The sequence below is a fragment of the Carassius gibelio genome, chromosome B6 (assembly GCF_023724105.1).
Source record: "Carassius gibelio isolate Cgi1373 ecotype wild population from Czech Republic chromosome B6, carGib1.2-hapl.c, whole genome shotgun sequence".
NCBI classification, from domain to species: Eukaryota; Metazoa; Chordata; class Actinopteri; order Cypriniformes; family Cyprinidae; genus Carassius; species Carassius gibelio.
This window is the reverse complement of record NC_068401.1, coordinates 9,585,477-9,603,428: the sequence shown is the minus strand read 5'-3', so window position 1 is coordinate 9,603,428 and position 17,952 is coordinate 9,585,477. Positions and strand designations below refer to the sequence as shown.

General features: G+C 36.6%; 1 protein-coding gene across 3 annotated transcripts; it reads right to left on the bottom strand.

Moving 5' to 3' along the window:
- Positions 1 to 3,205: 3,205 nt before the first annotated feature.
- On the bottom strand, positions 3,206 to 15,992 carry LOC127960109 (protein OS-9-like). Of its 3 annotated transcripts, none has more exons than XM_052559668.1 (15): positions 15,799 to 15,992; positions 15,330 to 15,506; positions 15,085 to 15,148; positions 14,774 to 14,850; positions 14,415 to 14,513; positions 9,876 to 10,077; positions 8,644 to 8,805; positions 8,113 to 8,225; positions 7,944 to 7,986; positions 7,721 to 7,812; positions 7,252 to 7,485; positions 6,928 to 7,162; positions 5,528 to 5,674; positions 4,778 to 4,887; positions 3,206 to 4,252 (listed from the first exon to the last, which is right to left on the bottom strand). In XM_052559668.1, the coding sequence occupies exons 1-15, from the start codon at positions 15,946 to 15,948 to the stop codon at positions 4,115 to 4,117; spliced, it is 2,043 nt and encodes a 680-aa protein (XP_052415628.1). In that variant the 5' UTR covers positions 15,949 to 15,992; the 3' UTR covers positions 3,206 to 4,114. The 3 variants fall into 3 exon arrangements, with proteins under 3 accessions (XP_052415628.1, XP_052415627.1, XP_052415629.1); XM_052559667.1 differs by having other exon boundaries at positions 5,528 to 5,737; positions 15,799 to 15,991; XM_052559669.1 differs by lacking the exon at positions 5,528 to 5,674 and having other exon boundaries at positions 15,799 to 15,991.
- Between the last annotated feature and the right edge of the window lie 1,960 nt (positions 15,993 to 17,952).

Genomic DNA, 17,952 nt, shown 5'->3' with positions numbered 1-17,952 from the left:
TTTTTTTTTTAGCTTTTCTTCTGACTTTCCCTACTTCATCTATTAGATGCAATACTTTGGAACACTTTTCACTTGTTCCAAACCTTTAGTTTCTGTCTAAAATTTTAGAAAAATTGTATTTGCTCAATTCTGCTCCTTGCAACAAAAAATAAAATAAAAAAAAAAATAAAAAAAAATAATATATATATATATATATATATAACAATTTCAGTCAGGTTTCAAGCCCCACCATAGCACAGAAACTGCACTTTTTAAAATTACAAATGACTTGCTTCTTGCGTCAGACCAAGGCTGCAATTTCAATAGTTTTACTTGATCTTAGTGCTGCGTTCGGCACTATAGATCATGACATACTCATACTTATTACAAAACAATACAGGTATTCAAGGGCAGGTTTAAAGATGGTTAAGAATTTACCTGTCCAATCACTACCACTTTATTTAAACCGGGATCACCAGTAAAGTATGTAGTGCCACAAAGATTTGCCTTGGTCCTCTGCTATTTTTAATTTACATATTTCCCCTTGTTAATATTATTAGAAAAAACTGGATTAGTTTCCATTGTTAAGATGTAGATACTCAACTCAACAACACTAGATGAAACTTTTAAATTATCTAAGCTAACAGAGTGTGTTAATGTAAAAGATTGGATGACCAATAATTTTATTTAATTAAATTTGGATAATTAGAAGAGGTATAACTTACTACAGGTAAACAGAATCTCTTGGTTTACAGTTTGCAACTAGATGGATGTACAGTATTGTTCAAAATAATAGCAGTACAATGTGACTAACCAGAATAATCAAGGTTTTTCGTATATTTTTTTATTGCTACGTGGCAAACAAGTTACCAGTAGGTTCAGTAGATTCTCAGAAAACAAATGAGACCCAGCATTCATGATATGCACGCTCTTAAGGCTGTGCAATTGGGCAATTAGTTGAATTAGTTGAAAGGGGTGTGTTCAAAAAAATAGCAGTGTGGCATTCAATCACTGAGGTCATCGATTTTGTGAAGAAACAGGTGTGAATCAGGTGGCCCCTATTTAAGGATGAAGCCAACACTTGTTGAACATGCATTTGAAAGCTGAGGAAAATGGGTCATTCAAGACATTGTTCAGAAGAACAGCGTACTTTGATTAAAAAGTTGATTAGAGAGGGGAAAACCTATAAAGAGGTGCAAAAAATGATAGGCTGTTCAGCTAAAATGATCTCCAATGCCTTTAAATGGAGAGCAAAACCAGAGAGACGTGGAAGAAAATGGAAGACAACCATCAAAATGGATAGAAGAATAACCAGAATGGCAAAGGCTCAGCCAATGATCACCTCCAGGATGATCAAAGACAGTCTGGAGTTACCTGTAAGTACTGTGACAGTTAGAAGACGTCTGTGTGAAGCTAATCTATTTTCAAGAATCCCCCGCAAAGTCCCTCTGTTAAAAAAAAGGCATGTGCAGAAGAGGTTACAATTTGCCAAAGAACACATCAACTGGCCTAAAGAGAAATGGAGGAACATTTTGTGGACTGATGAGAGTAAAATTGTTCTTTTTGGGTCCAAGGGCCACAGGCAGTTTGTGAGACGACCCCCAAACTCTGAATTCAAGCCACAGTACACAGTGAAGACAGTGAAGCATGGAGGTGCAAGCATCATGATATGGGCATGTTTCTCCTACTACAGTGTTGGGCCTATTTATCGCATACCAGGGATCATGGATCAGTTTGCACATGTTAAAATACTTGAAGAGGTCATGTTGCCCTATGCTGAAGAGGACATGCCCTTGAAATGGTTGTTTCAACAAGACAATGACCCAAAACACACTAGTAAACGGGCAAAGTCTTGGTTCCAAACCAACAAAATTAATGTTATGGAGTGGCCAGCCCAATCTCCAGACCTTAATCCAATTGAGAACTTGTGGGGTGATATCAAAAATGCTGTTTCTGAAGCAAAACCAAGAAATGTGAATGAATTGTGGAATGTTGTTAAAGAATCATGGAGTGGAATAACAGCTGAGAGGTGCCACAAGTTGGTTGACTCCATGCCACACAGATGTCAAGCAGTTTTAAAAAACTGTGGTCATACAACTAAATATTAGTTTAGTGATTCACAGGATTGCTAAATCCCAGAAAAAAAAAAATGTTTGTACAAAATAGTTTTGAGTTTGTACAGTCAAAGGTAGACACTGCTATTTTTTTGAACACACCCCTTTCAAATAATTGCCCAATTGCACAGCCTTAAGAGCGTGCATATCATGAATGCTGGGTCTTGTTTGTTTTCTGACAATCTACTGAACCTACTGGTAACTTGTTTGCCACGTAGCAATAAAAAATATACTAAAAACCTTGATTATTCTGGTTAGTCACATTGTACTGCTATTATTTTGAACAATACTGTACTGTTACTTCCTCTACAGTCAAAAATCTGGGTGTTATATTAGACAGCAACTTGTCTTTTGAAAATCATATTTCCAATGTTACAAAAACAGAATTCTTTCATCTTAGAAACACTGACAAGTTATGCATTTTGCTCCTAAAGTCTTGAATAGTGTTCCTGATAACATCTGGGGTTCAGAGACACTCTGTTTAAATCTACATTAAAGACACATATCTTAAACCAAGAATTCACATTATGCATATCATAATCTTGTATTGCAATTCTATCTAAACAAATGCACGTTATTATTTTTAGCTTGGATTGAACAAATAATTTTTGCTTGGTGGGAAACAAAGCTACACTAATTATGTCTCCATTTGGTTCTCTGATTCTGCCACGGCATTGACATCCGGTGATAACTAGGAATTACACAAGCTTCTGTCTGGTCCAAACCTTAAAAGAACTAAGATTACAGAACACCAGAGAAGAGATGATGCCAAACCCCTCAAAGGACCTCAGATGATGCCAACCCTGAAACAACACACAGAACTACCAAATTTTCCTACAAGTTTGATTGCAAAATATAATCATTATAGTTAATAGCGTCTGTTTGATTATGTCATTAACCAATTTTTACCGTACATTTCTTCCATATGTACATCAACTTGACAGTCAATGTAGCTACTACTAAATATACTGTAGAAACTTAAAAACCTGAAGAAAGAAACTTTTTTTTTAATTGTGAAAAGCGCTATACAAATAAACTTGAATTGAACAAGTAGTCCCGCCCCAAACGTATGCCACCAGGTTCTGATTGGATAACACGCATGGACCAACATCAATCTTTTTCTTCTTTATTTGATGGTTTTCCAAATACAGGGGCTCTCACAGAGATAGTGCAAGGACATCTCAAGACATACTTCATTGGTATCTGTTTTTTTTTTTTTTTTGATAAATTGCTTTAACCATTCAATCCCTCACAAAAGGGCAAGTGTGCTTACATTAGAAAACAGAAACTGAAAGTATGCCTTAAATTATCACAAATCGAATGCTGCAGCAACATTTACAACTGACTAAAGTATGATGATCATTCAAAACATTTACAACAAAAAGAGCCCTTGACATGAACGCACTGGCTAAATGCAGTAGATTCCAAATGTCTGGCAACAGTTTTCATCCAATTATTAAACTAATTTTGCATCTTATACCTGGGCGGTCTGCACAAACAAAAATGTCAAAAAAAGATAAACTGAGACAAAACTGAAGCAGTGGACACATTTTTTTTTTTGCTTAGGTGAGGATCAGCTTTAGGATTTGTTAGAGAAAGTAGCTTTAGACATTTCCCTCAGCTGTGAAACTGTGGCCAAACAATATAAAACAATATATATATATAAAAAAAAAAGAAATTTATAAGCCAGAAGATAATGGTGGTAGGACACTGCTTCTATGTGCATTACATTGGCTCATCTTTCATTCAATTTACATTGTCAACACAACTGAACTGTGTGTATTTGTATATGAAGAAAAAAAAAAATCCCAAGACTGAAAACAAGCAAGATATAAACCCCTCACAGATGCTCATTCAGAATAATCAGAATTCACGGCAGTGGACTGCACCACTCACAGGGCTCACATGACTTAAACGATCTGAGAGAGCAGTTTGGTTGCGATGCATGAGATGACCAGTCAGTTTATAGTTCATAGAATGCTGGCTGCCCTTCTTGAGGTTAACAGTACTTTAGGAAAAGCTCAAAAGTCTGCTTCATCAGAATCACTCTTTCCTGTGGACTGCCTTTCTTCCTGTTTTTCTCCCCAGACAAATTTGTAGTTATTCTCCAACTCTTGCTGTCTCTTCTGCTCTTTATACACTTCTTCTGTACCTCCCGTCTGCATACAAAAGAGTAAAAACCAATTTATTTACCTGTTGAATCAGTGTAAGAAACAAGGACATTTTCCTTAACAGACACTGAAATGTACCATATATAGGGTGTTTATATTATAATGGTAACATCACACATTTTCCAACAATTTAAAATCACGATAATTAATTTAAATAGTAGTCATAAGTTCATTTCCTCCTTTCTCTGCCCTATTTTTTGCTAAATTTCACTGGCGATATTCACTATACACTCAAATAGAAATTTGCACAACAAATTCCCTGAATTGACCACATTGACCATCAGAAAGCTTCTTGTTTTGTAAGTGATTTCTGTGTAAGCTGCTTCATGCATCGCCACACCATTTACAATGGACATTCTCACCCTCCAAATTTCACTGCAATGTCACAAATGTGAACTCTTTTCTCCAAAGATGAAGAAAACTTTATTCTACATCTATGACTACTTTAGTGAACTTGCAGTAAGGTGTTGCTTTTAGCATGTTGCAGGTATAGTTGTGTGTGTAGCTTCATACCAGAAGGTTGATGAGAAGCTCTCTAAATGATTTTGTATCCTCTTCAGTGAGCCACTGATCTCCCGCTTCCTCTGCTGTTTTACGGGTTAAAATCTTCACCTCAATCTTTCCTGAAAAACAGGCCCAAAAATCCTTAGTCAACACCCAAGTACATTAACATTATTGTGTAACATTATTATATATTGTTAGTCCAACAACAGACAGAATAACAAAATGATTATTTTTAATTCCCATACACACAGCTGGTAGAAGAAATAAGTAGTGACAGAAATGATGCATGCATAGATGGTAATAAAGGCTGTAGAAAATAGGAAGGGCAAACAAACTGCTGTCACAATCCTAAATTTTCACATTCTCTCAGCCTTATCATCAGATCAACTCCAAAACCAAAAAAACTGGAACGACAGCCACCACCCTCTACTGACAAATGTGAGTGCACACAAATCCTACAATGCTTTCTTTTAAAGCCATTCATAAGGCTGAAAAAGACCTCCTCCACCGTTCTCTGCAGCCATGCAAGCCAGCATCAAGGGAAAAACTAAATCACTGGCATCTAAAAGAATTGTGAAACATGTATGTCTGGAAGTGTTTTAGTGGAACAGAGTCAAATTGAAGAACAGTTATGCTTATTTGAGGAAACAAGTTACTCAGAGCAAAGCCCAAGAAGAAGAAGAATTTAAGATTTCAGGATGAAACACACACAGGGAAATAAGAATACTTTGGTGTGTGTGTTAGTGTGTTCTGGCCTACCTTCGGCCTTGATGCCGGCTCTCTCTAGCTGCTCTTTGACCACTTCCTGAATCTGCTGCCACTGGGGGTCGCCCACGCCCAGTTCCTTCACCTTCACACCCCCCTCATCATCATCGTTGCCCCCGGTAACCGCTCCTGCAGCCACACCTCCGCCCACCTTATATTTAGTCACCCTGACTTTTACCCGCTCGCCACTGCTGCCCGCTTGGGCTTGGGTGATGAGAGACAGAGGGAAGGGGAGGTTACCGCAAAGATGGGCGGAAAATTCCCCGTCCCTATTTTACCTATCATAGTCTCTCTCTAACACCATCAATGGCACAACAGTATGACACTGTGTAGTATTAGTGTAAGTGGCGACAATGATGTAGTATACAGATAAAGCATACAGTGGACCCACAAAGTATTTGGACCATAATTTGTTGAAAATGCATTAAAGCAAATGTTCAAAATGTTGGTGTCAGTTTTTTTTAACGCAAGGATACATTTAACTAATATAGCATAATATATATATATATTGATATAGATTTCTATTTCAACTATATGGAGCTATTTTTAACTCTCCATTAATCAAAGAAACCTGAAAAAATTTATTACAAACATGTTGAAGAGTATTTTATATATTTTTTAGCAATAGCCAACATTGTATGGGTCAAAATTATCAATTTTCCTTTTATGCAAAAAAATAATTTGGATATTAAGTTTATATTTCATAAAGATATTTTGTAAATTAACTACTGTAGATATATCCGAACTTAATTTGGACAACTTTAAAGGAGGTTTTCTCAATATTTTGATTATTTTGCCCCCTCAGATTCCAGATTTTCAAATAGTCATATTTCGGCCATTCCATCACAGGAATAAAATATATTTTAGAATATGTCATAATAAATTATTGTTCATAACATTACAGTTTTTACTGTATTTTTCCAAACAAATTTAGCCTTGGTAAGCATAAATACTTCCTTCATAAAAATTTTTAAAAAACCTTACAAACCCTGAAATTCCATACATTAATGTTATCATTAAAAATTACAATAATTTGCCAATAATTTGTCTTTGAGAGCAGGGAAAGGTTAAATTGGAGTGAAGTGAAAAGGTCTAGCATCATTTGTTTTCAGATTATTACTTTTCAGGGCCACTGTATAATGCATATATCCATCATAAACAGATTTAGGGAATAGACATTATACTATATATGAATAGTATAATATGTTCAGAAGCAGGTTCTGTTAATATTTACAGACATTACACTGTGCGTGTATAGTATAATATGCTCAGAAGCAGGTTCAGTGAATGCCTGGGGTGCAAAGATGGAAGTTACCAGCAATTTAATGAGCCATTCATTCTACCATCTGTTCATTCATGCACCCGTTCACTCAGCATCCGTTCTGTATATTTACCAGGTGTTTTGGGAACCAGGTTTGGGCTGCCAGGAGAAGGGCCTCCCTCTGTCTTATGCTGTGAGTGTGTGTTTTTATGCATGTCTGTATTTTTTTCTGTTTCTGGTTCACTCTGATGTCCGGTCTTGTCTTCAAGGCGGTCCAAAAGTTTCCCCAGTGTGTTCTCTAGAGTTTGCGTAGCCTGAGTGCGATCAAACTCGCCCTTAAGACCTTCGTTCTCTAACTCCTGCTGAGCCTGGGAGGTAAAACACAATAGAATATATTCACTGCCAAGTCTTCTGGCTGATTTTTACACGAGGAGGCTATAGCAGTAATAACTCGTACTTCCTCTATGATGTTGTCGAACTCTTTCTGCATCTCTTGTTTTATCTCTTCCATCTTGGAGGAGGGAACGGACAGATCTGCCATCTCATCCTCCTCCTCCTGCAGGAATCTTTCATCCTCATCCCCTTCCTCTACCTCCACCTCCCTTATTGCTGCCCTCTCCTCTCTTTTCTCCTTCTCCTCCTGCTCCTCTCTCTTGTGCTGGCTCTCTTTTTCCAGTTCGGCTTTTCTGTTCTGAACATAAAGCATACAAATTAATGGTCAATCGATGTGTTTTCAATGGGTGAGTGGTTTTAGCTTGACACAAGGTCTTTGAAACACTTTATGGCAGGATATTTTGAAAAACTGCAAGACATTATGCAATTACCAAAGGTGCTTTTGTAATTTTTGCCCATATTCTCCGGACGGCAAGATGTTGGCTGACAAATCAGCTTCTGTAAAAGCCTTTGCACAAATTCAAAATACTTACTTTTTGGTTGCTCTCTCTGAGATGTTGTATAAATTTCATGAGGTCTGCAGGGTCTGTGATTATTTTAAAATTAAATTTTTCCTCTGCAAATACTAAAAAAGAAAAAGACAGATGAACACACAAAAAATGAAGTGAACTGCTTTCATTTAAGACAACTTTGTTGATGCTATAATCGTATATAGACTTAAACAAGGTCTATTTAAACTTTAATTAATTCTCTTACTGTCATTTTCATGTAACTGGCTGTCCTGAGGCTCCTGAGGGCTCTGTAAGACAGTTGTAATCCATGGTTATGATCAGTGCACCCTCAAAGGGTTCTTTAAACAAACGTTAAGGCAATAGAGTTATGGTTTATATTACAGGTTGAAGATATGCTTTAAATGATGCTGCACCTCTGAGTCAGGTGTGCTTGACTCTGTGTTTGCTGGTTTGGTAACTCCATCCCAGAAGTCCTTGTCCTCAGACTCTTCACTCACTGAGCCCACTCCTTCAGGTACTTCACCTTCTGTTGACACATTAACATGCACACACAAATGCCATACTGTTTGAATGCTGCTAACAAAACAAAGAGAGAAATCTAAAAAAAAAAAGAGATTGTGAGATCGTAAAAAACCAAGACCAAAAAAAGGTTAACCTGGAGAAAATAAAAAATATCTATAATGTTAACGTTGATATCATATATACAAATATGCACAAACAAACATACACACTAATTATGTTTGATTAAAAAAATGAGGATTTGAAAATAAACACTGTAATAGTTTTAGTACAAACAAGAAGTGAAAGTGCATGGTATCACTTCTCAGCACCTCAATGTCACATTTACACAGCGCCACCCAATGTATTAATTTGTAACTGCATGATTTAGGCTAGAGCATAAGAGATTGTGGTTGGTTAAACAAATCAAATCATTGCATGCAGACCTTTTGTTTCTGACTCTGAAAGTGGAGGCTCATCTGAATGGACTGCAGGTTTCTCATTTGTTTTGTCGTCCTGCAATCCCTTGTTCTTGTCATCCTTGGACAGAATTTCATCCAGGTTCTTGAGCTCCTCCGATATCTGCTCCACTTTACGTTTAGTGTCAGCTGAGTACAGAGAAAGGAGGAGAGAGAGAGAGATATAGAAAGAGACATGTCAATTAGCTAAAAATAATGAATCAACTGGAGAACAGAATGAGATTAAATGTAGGGTGAATCTCTGGAGAGCTTATCTAATAGAATATCACTTGTGCAGTGGTACAGTGGGACTGAGCTGTCTATCTAATCAATAAATCGAATGTAATTCTAATAGTCAATAATAATGTGATATGATAACAGAGAAGATCATAAGAACTTAATATTGTGTTACATTTTAGACACAATATTGTCTGTTTGTGCTCAGTTATGCTGAAGGAAATATTATCTTTTTAAAGCCACAGCAGAACTCTTGTGCTTCTCTAAGCATTATTTCTGAATGAATCTGCATCATGAATTATGATATATGGTAAACGGTATTGCCTCATATTGAATCGCTTAAGAAGAAAAATCTATATATCGCCCAGCCCTACTAAAATGTATTTATATATAGCGTTTCAACTGATTTTGAACACCACTTGTACCACTGATTTTTAAATCTGAGATGTCTTGAAAACACATTTTCGGACTATAAGTTGCACTGGACTATAAGGCGCATTTATTTAGAACCAAGAACCAAGAGAAAACATTATACCATCTACAGCCGTGAGAGGGCGCTCTATGTCTTCAGTGTAGACTACAGGAGCACTGAGCAGCATCTCTGGCAGAATATAGCGCCCTCTTGCAGCTCTAGCCGGTAATGTTTTCTGTTAGTTAATTTCTCTTGGTTCATGTCAAATTAATTTTGATAAATAAGTCGCACCTGACTATAAGTCGAAGGACCAGCCAAACTATGAAAAAAAGTGCGACTTATAGTCCGGAAAATACGGTACACAGCACAACAAGGAAGGATTGTGAAACCAGTCATATGAAATGCTCTTGAAAAGCCAAATAAAAAGATTTCATCCACAACATTGTTAAATTGTGTATTACTAGAAAAATCATGGCAAATATATTGGGCATATTTGAGATATTGCCCGTTATGTTTTTAACTAAATGACAAAGCCCTGATGGACAGAAAAAACAGAACCTCTCATACTTACAGACTTGAGCCTTGACATAGTCCATATACTGCTGGGCGCTGAGAGCAGGTTGGCACACAATGCCTTGGGGCTTGGCAGTGGAAGGTGGGCGCAGGAGGGGATGCTGGCATGTACGAGAGGTGTGCACTGTTAAGACGTAGCGACAAGACTGAGGTTCATCTACCCTTGCGATATAGTCACTAGAGCCCTCCTCACATACAAACTGTTGAAAACACACACACACACACACACACACACACACACACACACACACACACACACACACACACACACACACACACACACACACACACACACACACACACACATTGATTTAGATGATCATTGTTATTGGATTCAAATGACATAGCACAGCAGTAACTCAATCCCAAAATAAAATTTTTCACAGTCATAAAACACATTTTCACATTATGATTGCTTTTGACTTTGACACTATATGATCTTTTTAACATTTAGTTTCAAAACAACTTAACAGCAATAATGTGAAATATTAATTACTTTTTAATACATATTAAAATGTGGAAAACAGTTCATATTGTTGTGGAATGAAACCTTTTTTCAGGATTCCCTGGAACTGATTTGTTTTAACAATGTAGAAGTCTGTACTATGGTTTTGATCAATTTATGCATAATTTCAAAATTAAAGTAATACTTTCATATATATATACACATATATAATATGCATGCATGTATGTATATAGTGTGGTGAAAAGTTTTTTTTTTCCACATTTGTCACACTTAAAACATTCAGATCATCAAACAAATTTTAATGTAACAAAGATAAATCCGAGTAAATTCAAAATGCAGTTTTGAAATATTTCTTTACATTTTTTAAAGGGAAAAAATCTGTTCAAACCTGCTTGGCACTTCATGAAAAAGTAGTTGCCCCCCTAAATCTAATAACTGGCTGTGCCACCCTTTTGCATTAACAATTCCTAGCAAGCTTTGCAATGACTGGCAATGAGTATTTCACATCGCTGTGGAGGAATTTGGCCCACTCTTCTTTGCAGAATTGTTTTAATTCAGCCAGATCGGAGGGTTTCGAGCATGAATACACTGTTTAAGGTCATGCCACAGCATGATTTAAGTCCAGACTTGGACTTGACCACTCTAAAACCTTTTTATTTTTCTTGCAATTCAGAGGTGGACTTGCTGGTGTGTTTGGGATCATTATCCTGCTGCATAACCCAAATGCGCTTGAGTTTGAGGTCAAAACTGACATCCAGACATACTCCTTCAGGATTTTCTGAATGAGTGCCGAATTCATGCTTCCATAAATTATGGCAAGTCATCCAGGTCCTGAAGGTACAGAACACTACCACCACTATGTTTGACTGTTGGTATGATTCTTTTTTATGACAGACTGTGTTGTTTTTACGCCAGAAGTAACAGAACACACACCTTACAAAAAAATTTAACTTTTGTCTCATCAGTCTTCAGAATATTTGCCCAAATGTATTTTTGTCTTTTTGGTCAGCGGTGGCTTTTGCCTTGAAACGCTCTCATGAATGCCGTTTTTGCTCAGTCTCTTTCTTATTGTTGAATCATGAACACTGACCTTAATTGAGGCCTGCAGTTCTTTAGAAGTTGTTCTGGGTTCTTTTATGACCTCCTGGATGAGTCATCATTGCACTCTTGGAGTAAATTTGATTGGCTGGCCACTCCTGGTAAGGTTCACTAGTGTTCCCAATTTTCTCCATTTGTTGGATAATGGCTCTGAACATGGTTCGCTGCAGTCCCAAAGCCTTAGAAATGACCTTATAACCCTTTCCATACTGATACGTCAACTATTTTGTTAATGTGGTTAATCACAGTTCTTTCATGATTAAACCGGATGGGGCAAATTAATTTTTCATGTAGGGCCAGGTAGCTTTGGACAGCTGTTTTCCCTTAACAAATGAGATCATCATTTACAAACTGCCTTTAGTACTTACTTGCTTTATCTTTGTGTAATATTCAAATATTTTAAGTGTGATATATATACAAAAAATAAAAAACAGGAAGGGGGCAAAAACCTTTTCATGGCACTGCGTGTGTGTGTGTGTCTATATATATATATATATATACATATATATATATATATAGACACACACACACACATACACAGGTGCTGGTCATATAATTAGGATTTCATCAAAATGTTGATTTATTTCACAAATTCCATTCAAAAAGTGAAACTTGAATATTAAATTCATTCATTACACACAGATGGATATATTTCAAATGTTTATTTCTTTAAATGTTTATGTTTATAACTGACAACTAAGGAAAATCCCAAATTCAGTATCTCAGAAAATTGTAATATTGTGAAAAGGTTCAATAATGAAGACACCTGGTGCCACACTCTAATCAGCTAATTAACTCAAAACACCTGCAAAGGCCTTTAAATTCTCTCAGTCTAGTTCTGTAGACTACACAATCATGGGGAAGACTGCGGACTTGTCCAAAACACAACCATTGACACCTTGTACAAGGAGGGCGAGACACAAAAGGTCACACAATTTTAAAAATTATGGGACGTGTTGAAAAAAAAATACATTGAGTGTGGTAACTAATTACATAAGGAGATAAGAAATGCAAACAAAAAATTTTTCAAATGCTTTTTTCTTGGTGGGACAGTTAAAGGGTTAACGGTCATGCATGATTCGAGGGCTAAATGTTCACATTTGGAAAATGCAGAAAGATGTGCCCCTGATCGTGAACTTCGCCTACACGAATTTTGCATCTAATGCTGGAAAGAGCAGCGCTAAATGTTGTGTGTGTAATCGCACAATTGAGGTAAAGAATGGGACAACTTCAAACTTTATCAGACACCTGTCACAGATGTACCCAGAAAAGTAAGTAAAATGCTTTCCACTGGCTAATGTTAGCTTTTAAAAAAAAACTATTATTAACTAATGCATATATGATAATAAACAGAAGAAGCTAGGATTGGGTGATGTTTATCAATTTGGCATCAGACATCGACGAAGTCTAATGTCTGGTTCAGATCACAAATGTTTTTTTTCTGTTGATAATTTATTACCGGTAGTCACTGTGTCAGATCAGATTACATGATTTTTGGTCTGTTGCGATAGTCAGATTACACAATTTTTTTCATCTGTTGCAACGGTCACTGTGTCAGATGGCTGATGCAATTTTGACTCCTAAAATCCTATGGTGTCGTGGACAGGAAACATGTCAGGCTAACGTTACACGTTGCTTTCTTCACACATGGCTTTTTTTCTTCAGTGGAAAATAAATTATGTTTTTCAAGGAAAACATTTCAGGATGTTTTCTTCATATAATGGACTTCAATGCCTACCAACTCAGTTGGTTGCTATTGTTTCCTAAAAAAAACATAAAATCTTTTCCACTGAAGAAAGAAAGACATGGATATCTTAGATGCAGCATGATTAAACATGCAATTTGTAAATTTTCTACGCTAGTTCTCAATCACAAGTTCACAACAATGGAAGTAAACACATGCTTTTGATGGCGTCGTAAAGTTGCAAAGTGTGTTGCAAAGTGTATATGTCAAATCAGTAAATAAACTCCCTTTGCAATCGTGACAGCGTCATTTTTGTTTAATGTAGAACCTCTTTAATACATTTCATCAGTTCTTTGAAGGTCCCAGAGTGGAGAAATGTAGGCCCTGGGAGCTCGAGACTCGACTCAGACTCGAATACGGGACTCGAGACTCGACTCAGACTCGAACTCTGGTAATGGTTACTCGACTTGGACTCGAGTCGGACTCTTCTTTGGTGACTCGGACTCGAACACCGGGACTCGAGACTCGACTCTGACTAGATAGTTGGTGACTCGACTACAACACTGCACTACGCACAGACGTATGCAAGACATGGGTTTCAGCTGTCGGATTCCTTGGGTCAACCCACTCTTGAACAAGAGACAGCATCAGAAGCGTCTCGCTTCAAAAAGGACTGGACTGCTGCTGAGTGGTTTAAAGTTATGTTCTCTGATGAAAGTAAATTTTGCATTTACTTTGGAAATAAGGGTCCCAGAGTCTGGAAGAAGAGAGGAGAGGCACACAATCCATGTTGCTTGAGGTCAAGTGTAAAGTTTTCACATTCAGTGATGGTTTGCGGTGCCATGTCATCTGCTGGAGTTGGTCCACTGTGTTTTCTGAGGTCCAGTGCACTTCATGCTTCCTGCTGCTGACCAACTTTATGGAGATGCAGATTTCGTTTCCCAACAGGACTTGGTCCCAGCACACAGTGCCAAAGCTTCCAGTACCTGGTTTAAGGACTGAAAGTCTGAGATACTGAACTTGTGATTTTCCTTAATTGTCAGTTATAATTATCAAAAAAAAACAAAAAAAACATTTGAAATATATCCGTCTGTGTGTAATGAATTAATATAATATACAAGTTTCACTTTTTGAATGGAATTAGTGAAATAAATCAACTTTTTGATGATATTCTAATTATATAACCAGCACCTGTTTATATGTATATATGTAGAGAGAGAGATAGAACGAGAGAGAGATATGCGTGTGTGTGCGTGAGTATGTATGCGTGTGTGTGTGGGCAATCTTACTCTGACTTCTGTCTCTCTAGGATTCCCGTTCAAGTCACATTTAGAGCCATTGTCATATGAATGACTATGATACCTCTTTAGCTTATGCTGCTTAGATGCCTAAAATAGAAAAAAAAAAATAATACACTCATATAAAACAAATAAATGAATATACATAAGATAACTACAAAGATGGCATGCAAATAGCATCCTTCTTAATATATGTGTTAGCATGTTCATAATATTGCACCCTGTATTACTAATACTAACTATTAGCTATAAAGAGAATTTCCTCTATTTTCTGTAATTATCAAAAAATGAATAACATGCAACAAATAAATAAAAATAATCAAATGAAGCACATGAACTTATGGACTTACCTTGGCGGTTTCATTGGTCCAGTCAAACTCTGAATCATAATATCCCAAGAAGAGCACATCTCCCTTGATCTCAGAATCTATAAATCACAGACATGGAATACATTTTAAAAAACTTGAATAGTGCAAATACACATTATAGACTACATGTTATACGTTACACGTTACATGTTACACGTAAACTCTTTTTTTTCTACCAAAAATCTCAAGGATATACCTGGGATCACACCACTATACTACAATTCCATTAGAAATGATAAAACAATTTAGGCATAATTTTAATAAAGAGGCATGACTTTAATGATTTGACACACCTTCTAAGTGGTATTGCCTGATGTGCTGGCCATAGCAGAACTCATAAGTCCACCAGTCTTTGGTCTTTAAACAGAATAAAAATAAACACGTTTTATGTCACGTGACATGTCATCATGAAAATGTCATTATCCAAACAAACATGTCCACTCCAAAAGTACTTTTGCCAATGTCAGTGGTTGTGTATATTTAATACTGTATATTCCAGTCTGTAAGTCACTGTGACGGAGTTAGAGGGGATGTCAACCTTAACCAGGCATGGTGCAGTCTGCATGGGCTTGAGGAGATCAGGGACTCCTGGGCCACTGTAGCCCTGAACATCAGGTTCTGACACCGGGTCCTGATGGAAACGCACTGCCTGAGCTGGCAAACGACACTCATACAGCTGCTTGTATTTATTAGAGACCAACATCACATCTTCCATCTAAAAAAAGGAAGAAACAAAACATGAGAGACACAAAGAAAATGAAACATCTTAGAAAAGGAGAATCAGGTAAATTTGTCGATATAGTTTACACCACATTGCTAACTTTACTATACAGATTTTTTTTTTGTACCTAACTTTTGCTATTTTCTATTGGAGTCATTTAGTAGACACTTAATAGTAAAATATGTCACATAGGCATTTTTTTCATGTCTTGTTCGTCAAGCTTTGCATAAAGGTAAAATAAACATACATCCCTAGCTAACTGCATCCCTAGCCAAAACAACCGTACCTGTCCCATAATAACAGGATCGGGAAGAATTTGTATACCATATTTCATTTCATTTAATTCCTCTAAATTCAAAAAACCAAAGACCGACAGGAGAAATGTTAAGAAAAAAACATATAATCCTCTTAACCACTTAATCAAGGAGGAAGCCATAGTTCTCTCATATCGCAAACTAGCGTTGTCAAATGACTTGTTATTTGGTGAACGTCAATGTGCTCTAAGGAACGGGGATTGGACAATGCTGTTAAAAGCTGACACGTGATTGGATAATACCAACGCCAGTCAGGTTTAAGACGTGCATTGATTGGATCACATGCAATAATAGCAACCCACCAGCCACGAAAATGAGTTCTATTGGACTTGGAGGGACCCGCCCGAGTATTTGCGCATCAATGTAATGTTAGGCCTCGGACTCATGGGGTCGCTATAGAGCATGTGAAAGCGCACAGCCCTACCCTAATAGTCAAATATAATTTTTTAATCATACCCTTATTGGGGGCTGAGCCCCCCTAAAATGAAAATCTTAGAATCGCCCCTGGTTGTATACTACTAACCTTATTGCAATCCACTATTCCATTGTATTCCCTGTATTTCATATATGGGAGTAGGAGTACTGACTGAGCCATATACAACACTGTAAAAAAAAAACTAATACAGTTTTTTAGATGTGACCAGTCACTGGAAAATTTTGAATTGGGAATGTAGATTTTTACAATAAAGACTTCCTGATTCAGTATTAGGACATTCATGTTTATCCTTTGATGATACCACAGCTTTTTCTTATGAAATGTACGTGGAAATTGGCAGAAAATTAAAACAACATAAGGGTTCAATGACTGCAATGAATCTTGGGAATACAGTGGTATTGTGTGTGTGAGGCTGTCTGTTCTATTCTCACCTGACTGTTGCTCATTTGCAGACCTACTCCCGCACGACAAAAAAATGTTGTATATCCATCTACAATGAAAAATAAATTATTATATTTTATTATTATTATTATTATTAATTTTTAGCTTTTTAGCCTTTATAATCAACAATACGGTTGGTTATACATCAAGTCAGCCCCTGGAAATTAATTTCATTTCAAATCATTTAACTAACCAGCTAATATTCATTAAGAATTTAGACAAAACATGTATTAATGTAATTGTCTATTGGCAATATGTTTAATCTGTTCTATATTTATTTCTATTTATTAAAAATAACACCATTATCAATTTGCCACTTCTATAAATCAATTACTTAAAAAAAAAAAAAAATCACAGATCCCTTTACTCTTACTCTAATATATGTATCATGATACACTAATGATTCATTATTACTTAATACAAAATCATATTTAATAATACAAAACAAAATAACTCCACATGATGTTTCTCTCTCTGTGACATTTAGTGCTTTCAGACAATGATGTGTGTCTTTAATCATTTCTGTGAATGGCTGCATAATGTAATGCCGAAATAAACAATAATGTGTTTTGAATTTTGAAAAGTAAATTAAAATAAATCATGATCGTTTTCTAAAGTATGTTTTCATGGGTGTTAATCGCTTCATTTTTGTTGGAAGAAAAAACAACTGTCACACCGTGATAAAGGCTGAAGGTGAACGCAGCGAAGACGTATTGGTATTGGATGCGAGAACACACACACACGCACACACACACACCTTGTACTCTCTGATGTTCGCTCTGCTCGGCGCCCCTGTGGATTGAAAAACGCGCTGAATCCGTGCAGACTCAGATCAGGGGAGGAGCCGGAACTTGATGCAGCTTGCCACCGTTTCAAATGAGTTTTTAAAGGGGACTGAAGCGATCACTTATTAATTAATCAAATAATTTTTTAGGGGGGCTGAAGCGACGCCCCTGGTTCTCACCTCTGGATGGACAGTATATTTATTTTATATTTTCACCTCTGGATGGACAGTATATTTATTTTATATTTTCACCTCTGGATAGACAGCATATTTAGTTCTCACCTCTGGATGGACAGTATATTTATTTTATATTTTCACCTCTGGATAGACAGCATATTTAGTTCTCACCTCTGGATGGACAGCATATTTATTTTATATTTTCACCTCTGGATGGACAGTATATTTATTTTATAATTTCACCTCTGGATAGACAGCATATTTAGTTCTCACCTCTGGATAGACAGT

What these genes read in the sequence shown, in the direction of transcription:
- LOC127960109 (XM_052559667.1), bottom strand. Translation starts at nt 15,948, where the DNA reads ATGGCTTCCTCCTTGATTAAGTGGTTAAGAGGATTATATGTTTTTTTC. An exon ending in TCAGAGAGAGCAACCAAAAA is followed by an intron (nt 7,486 to 7,720) that starts GTAAGTATTTTG and finishes CTTTATGTTCAG; the next exon opens with AACAGAAAAGCCGAACTGGA. An exon ending in AGCTTCTCATCAACCTTCTG is followed by an intron (nt 4,253 to 4,777) that starts GTATGAAGCTAC and finishes TTTTGTATGCAG; the next exon opens with ACGGGAGGTACAGAAGAAGT.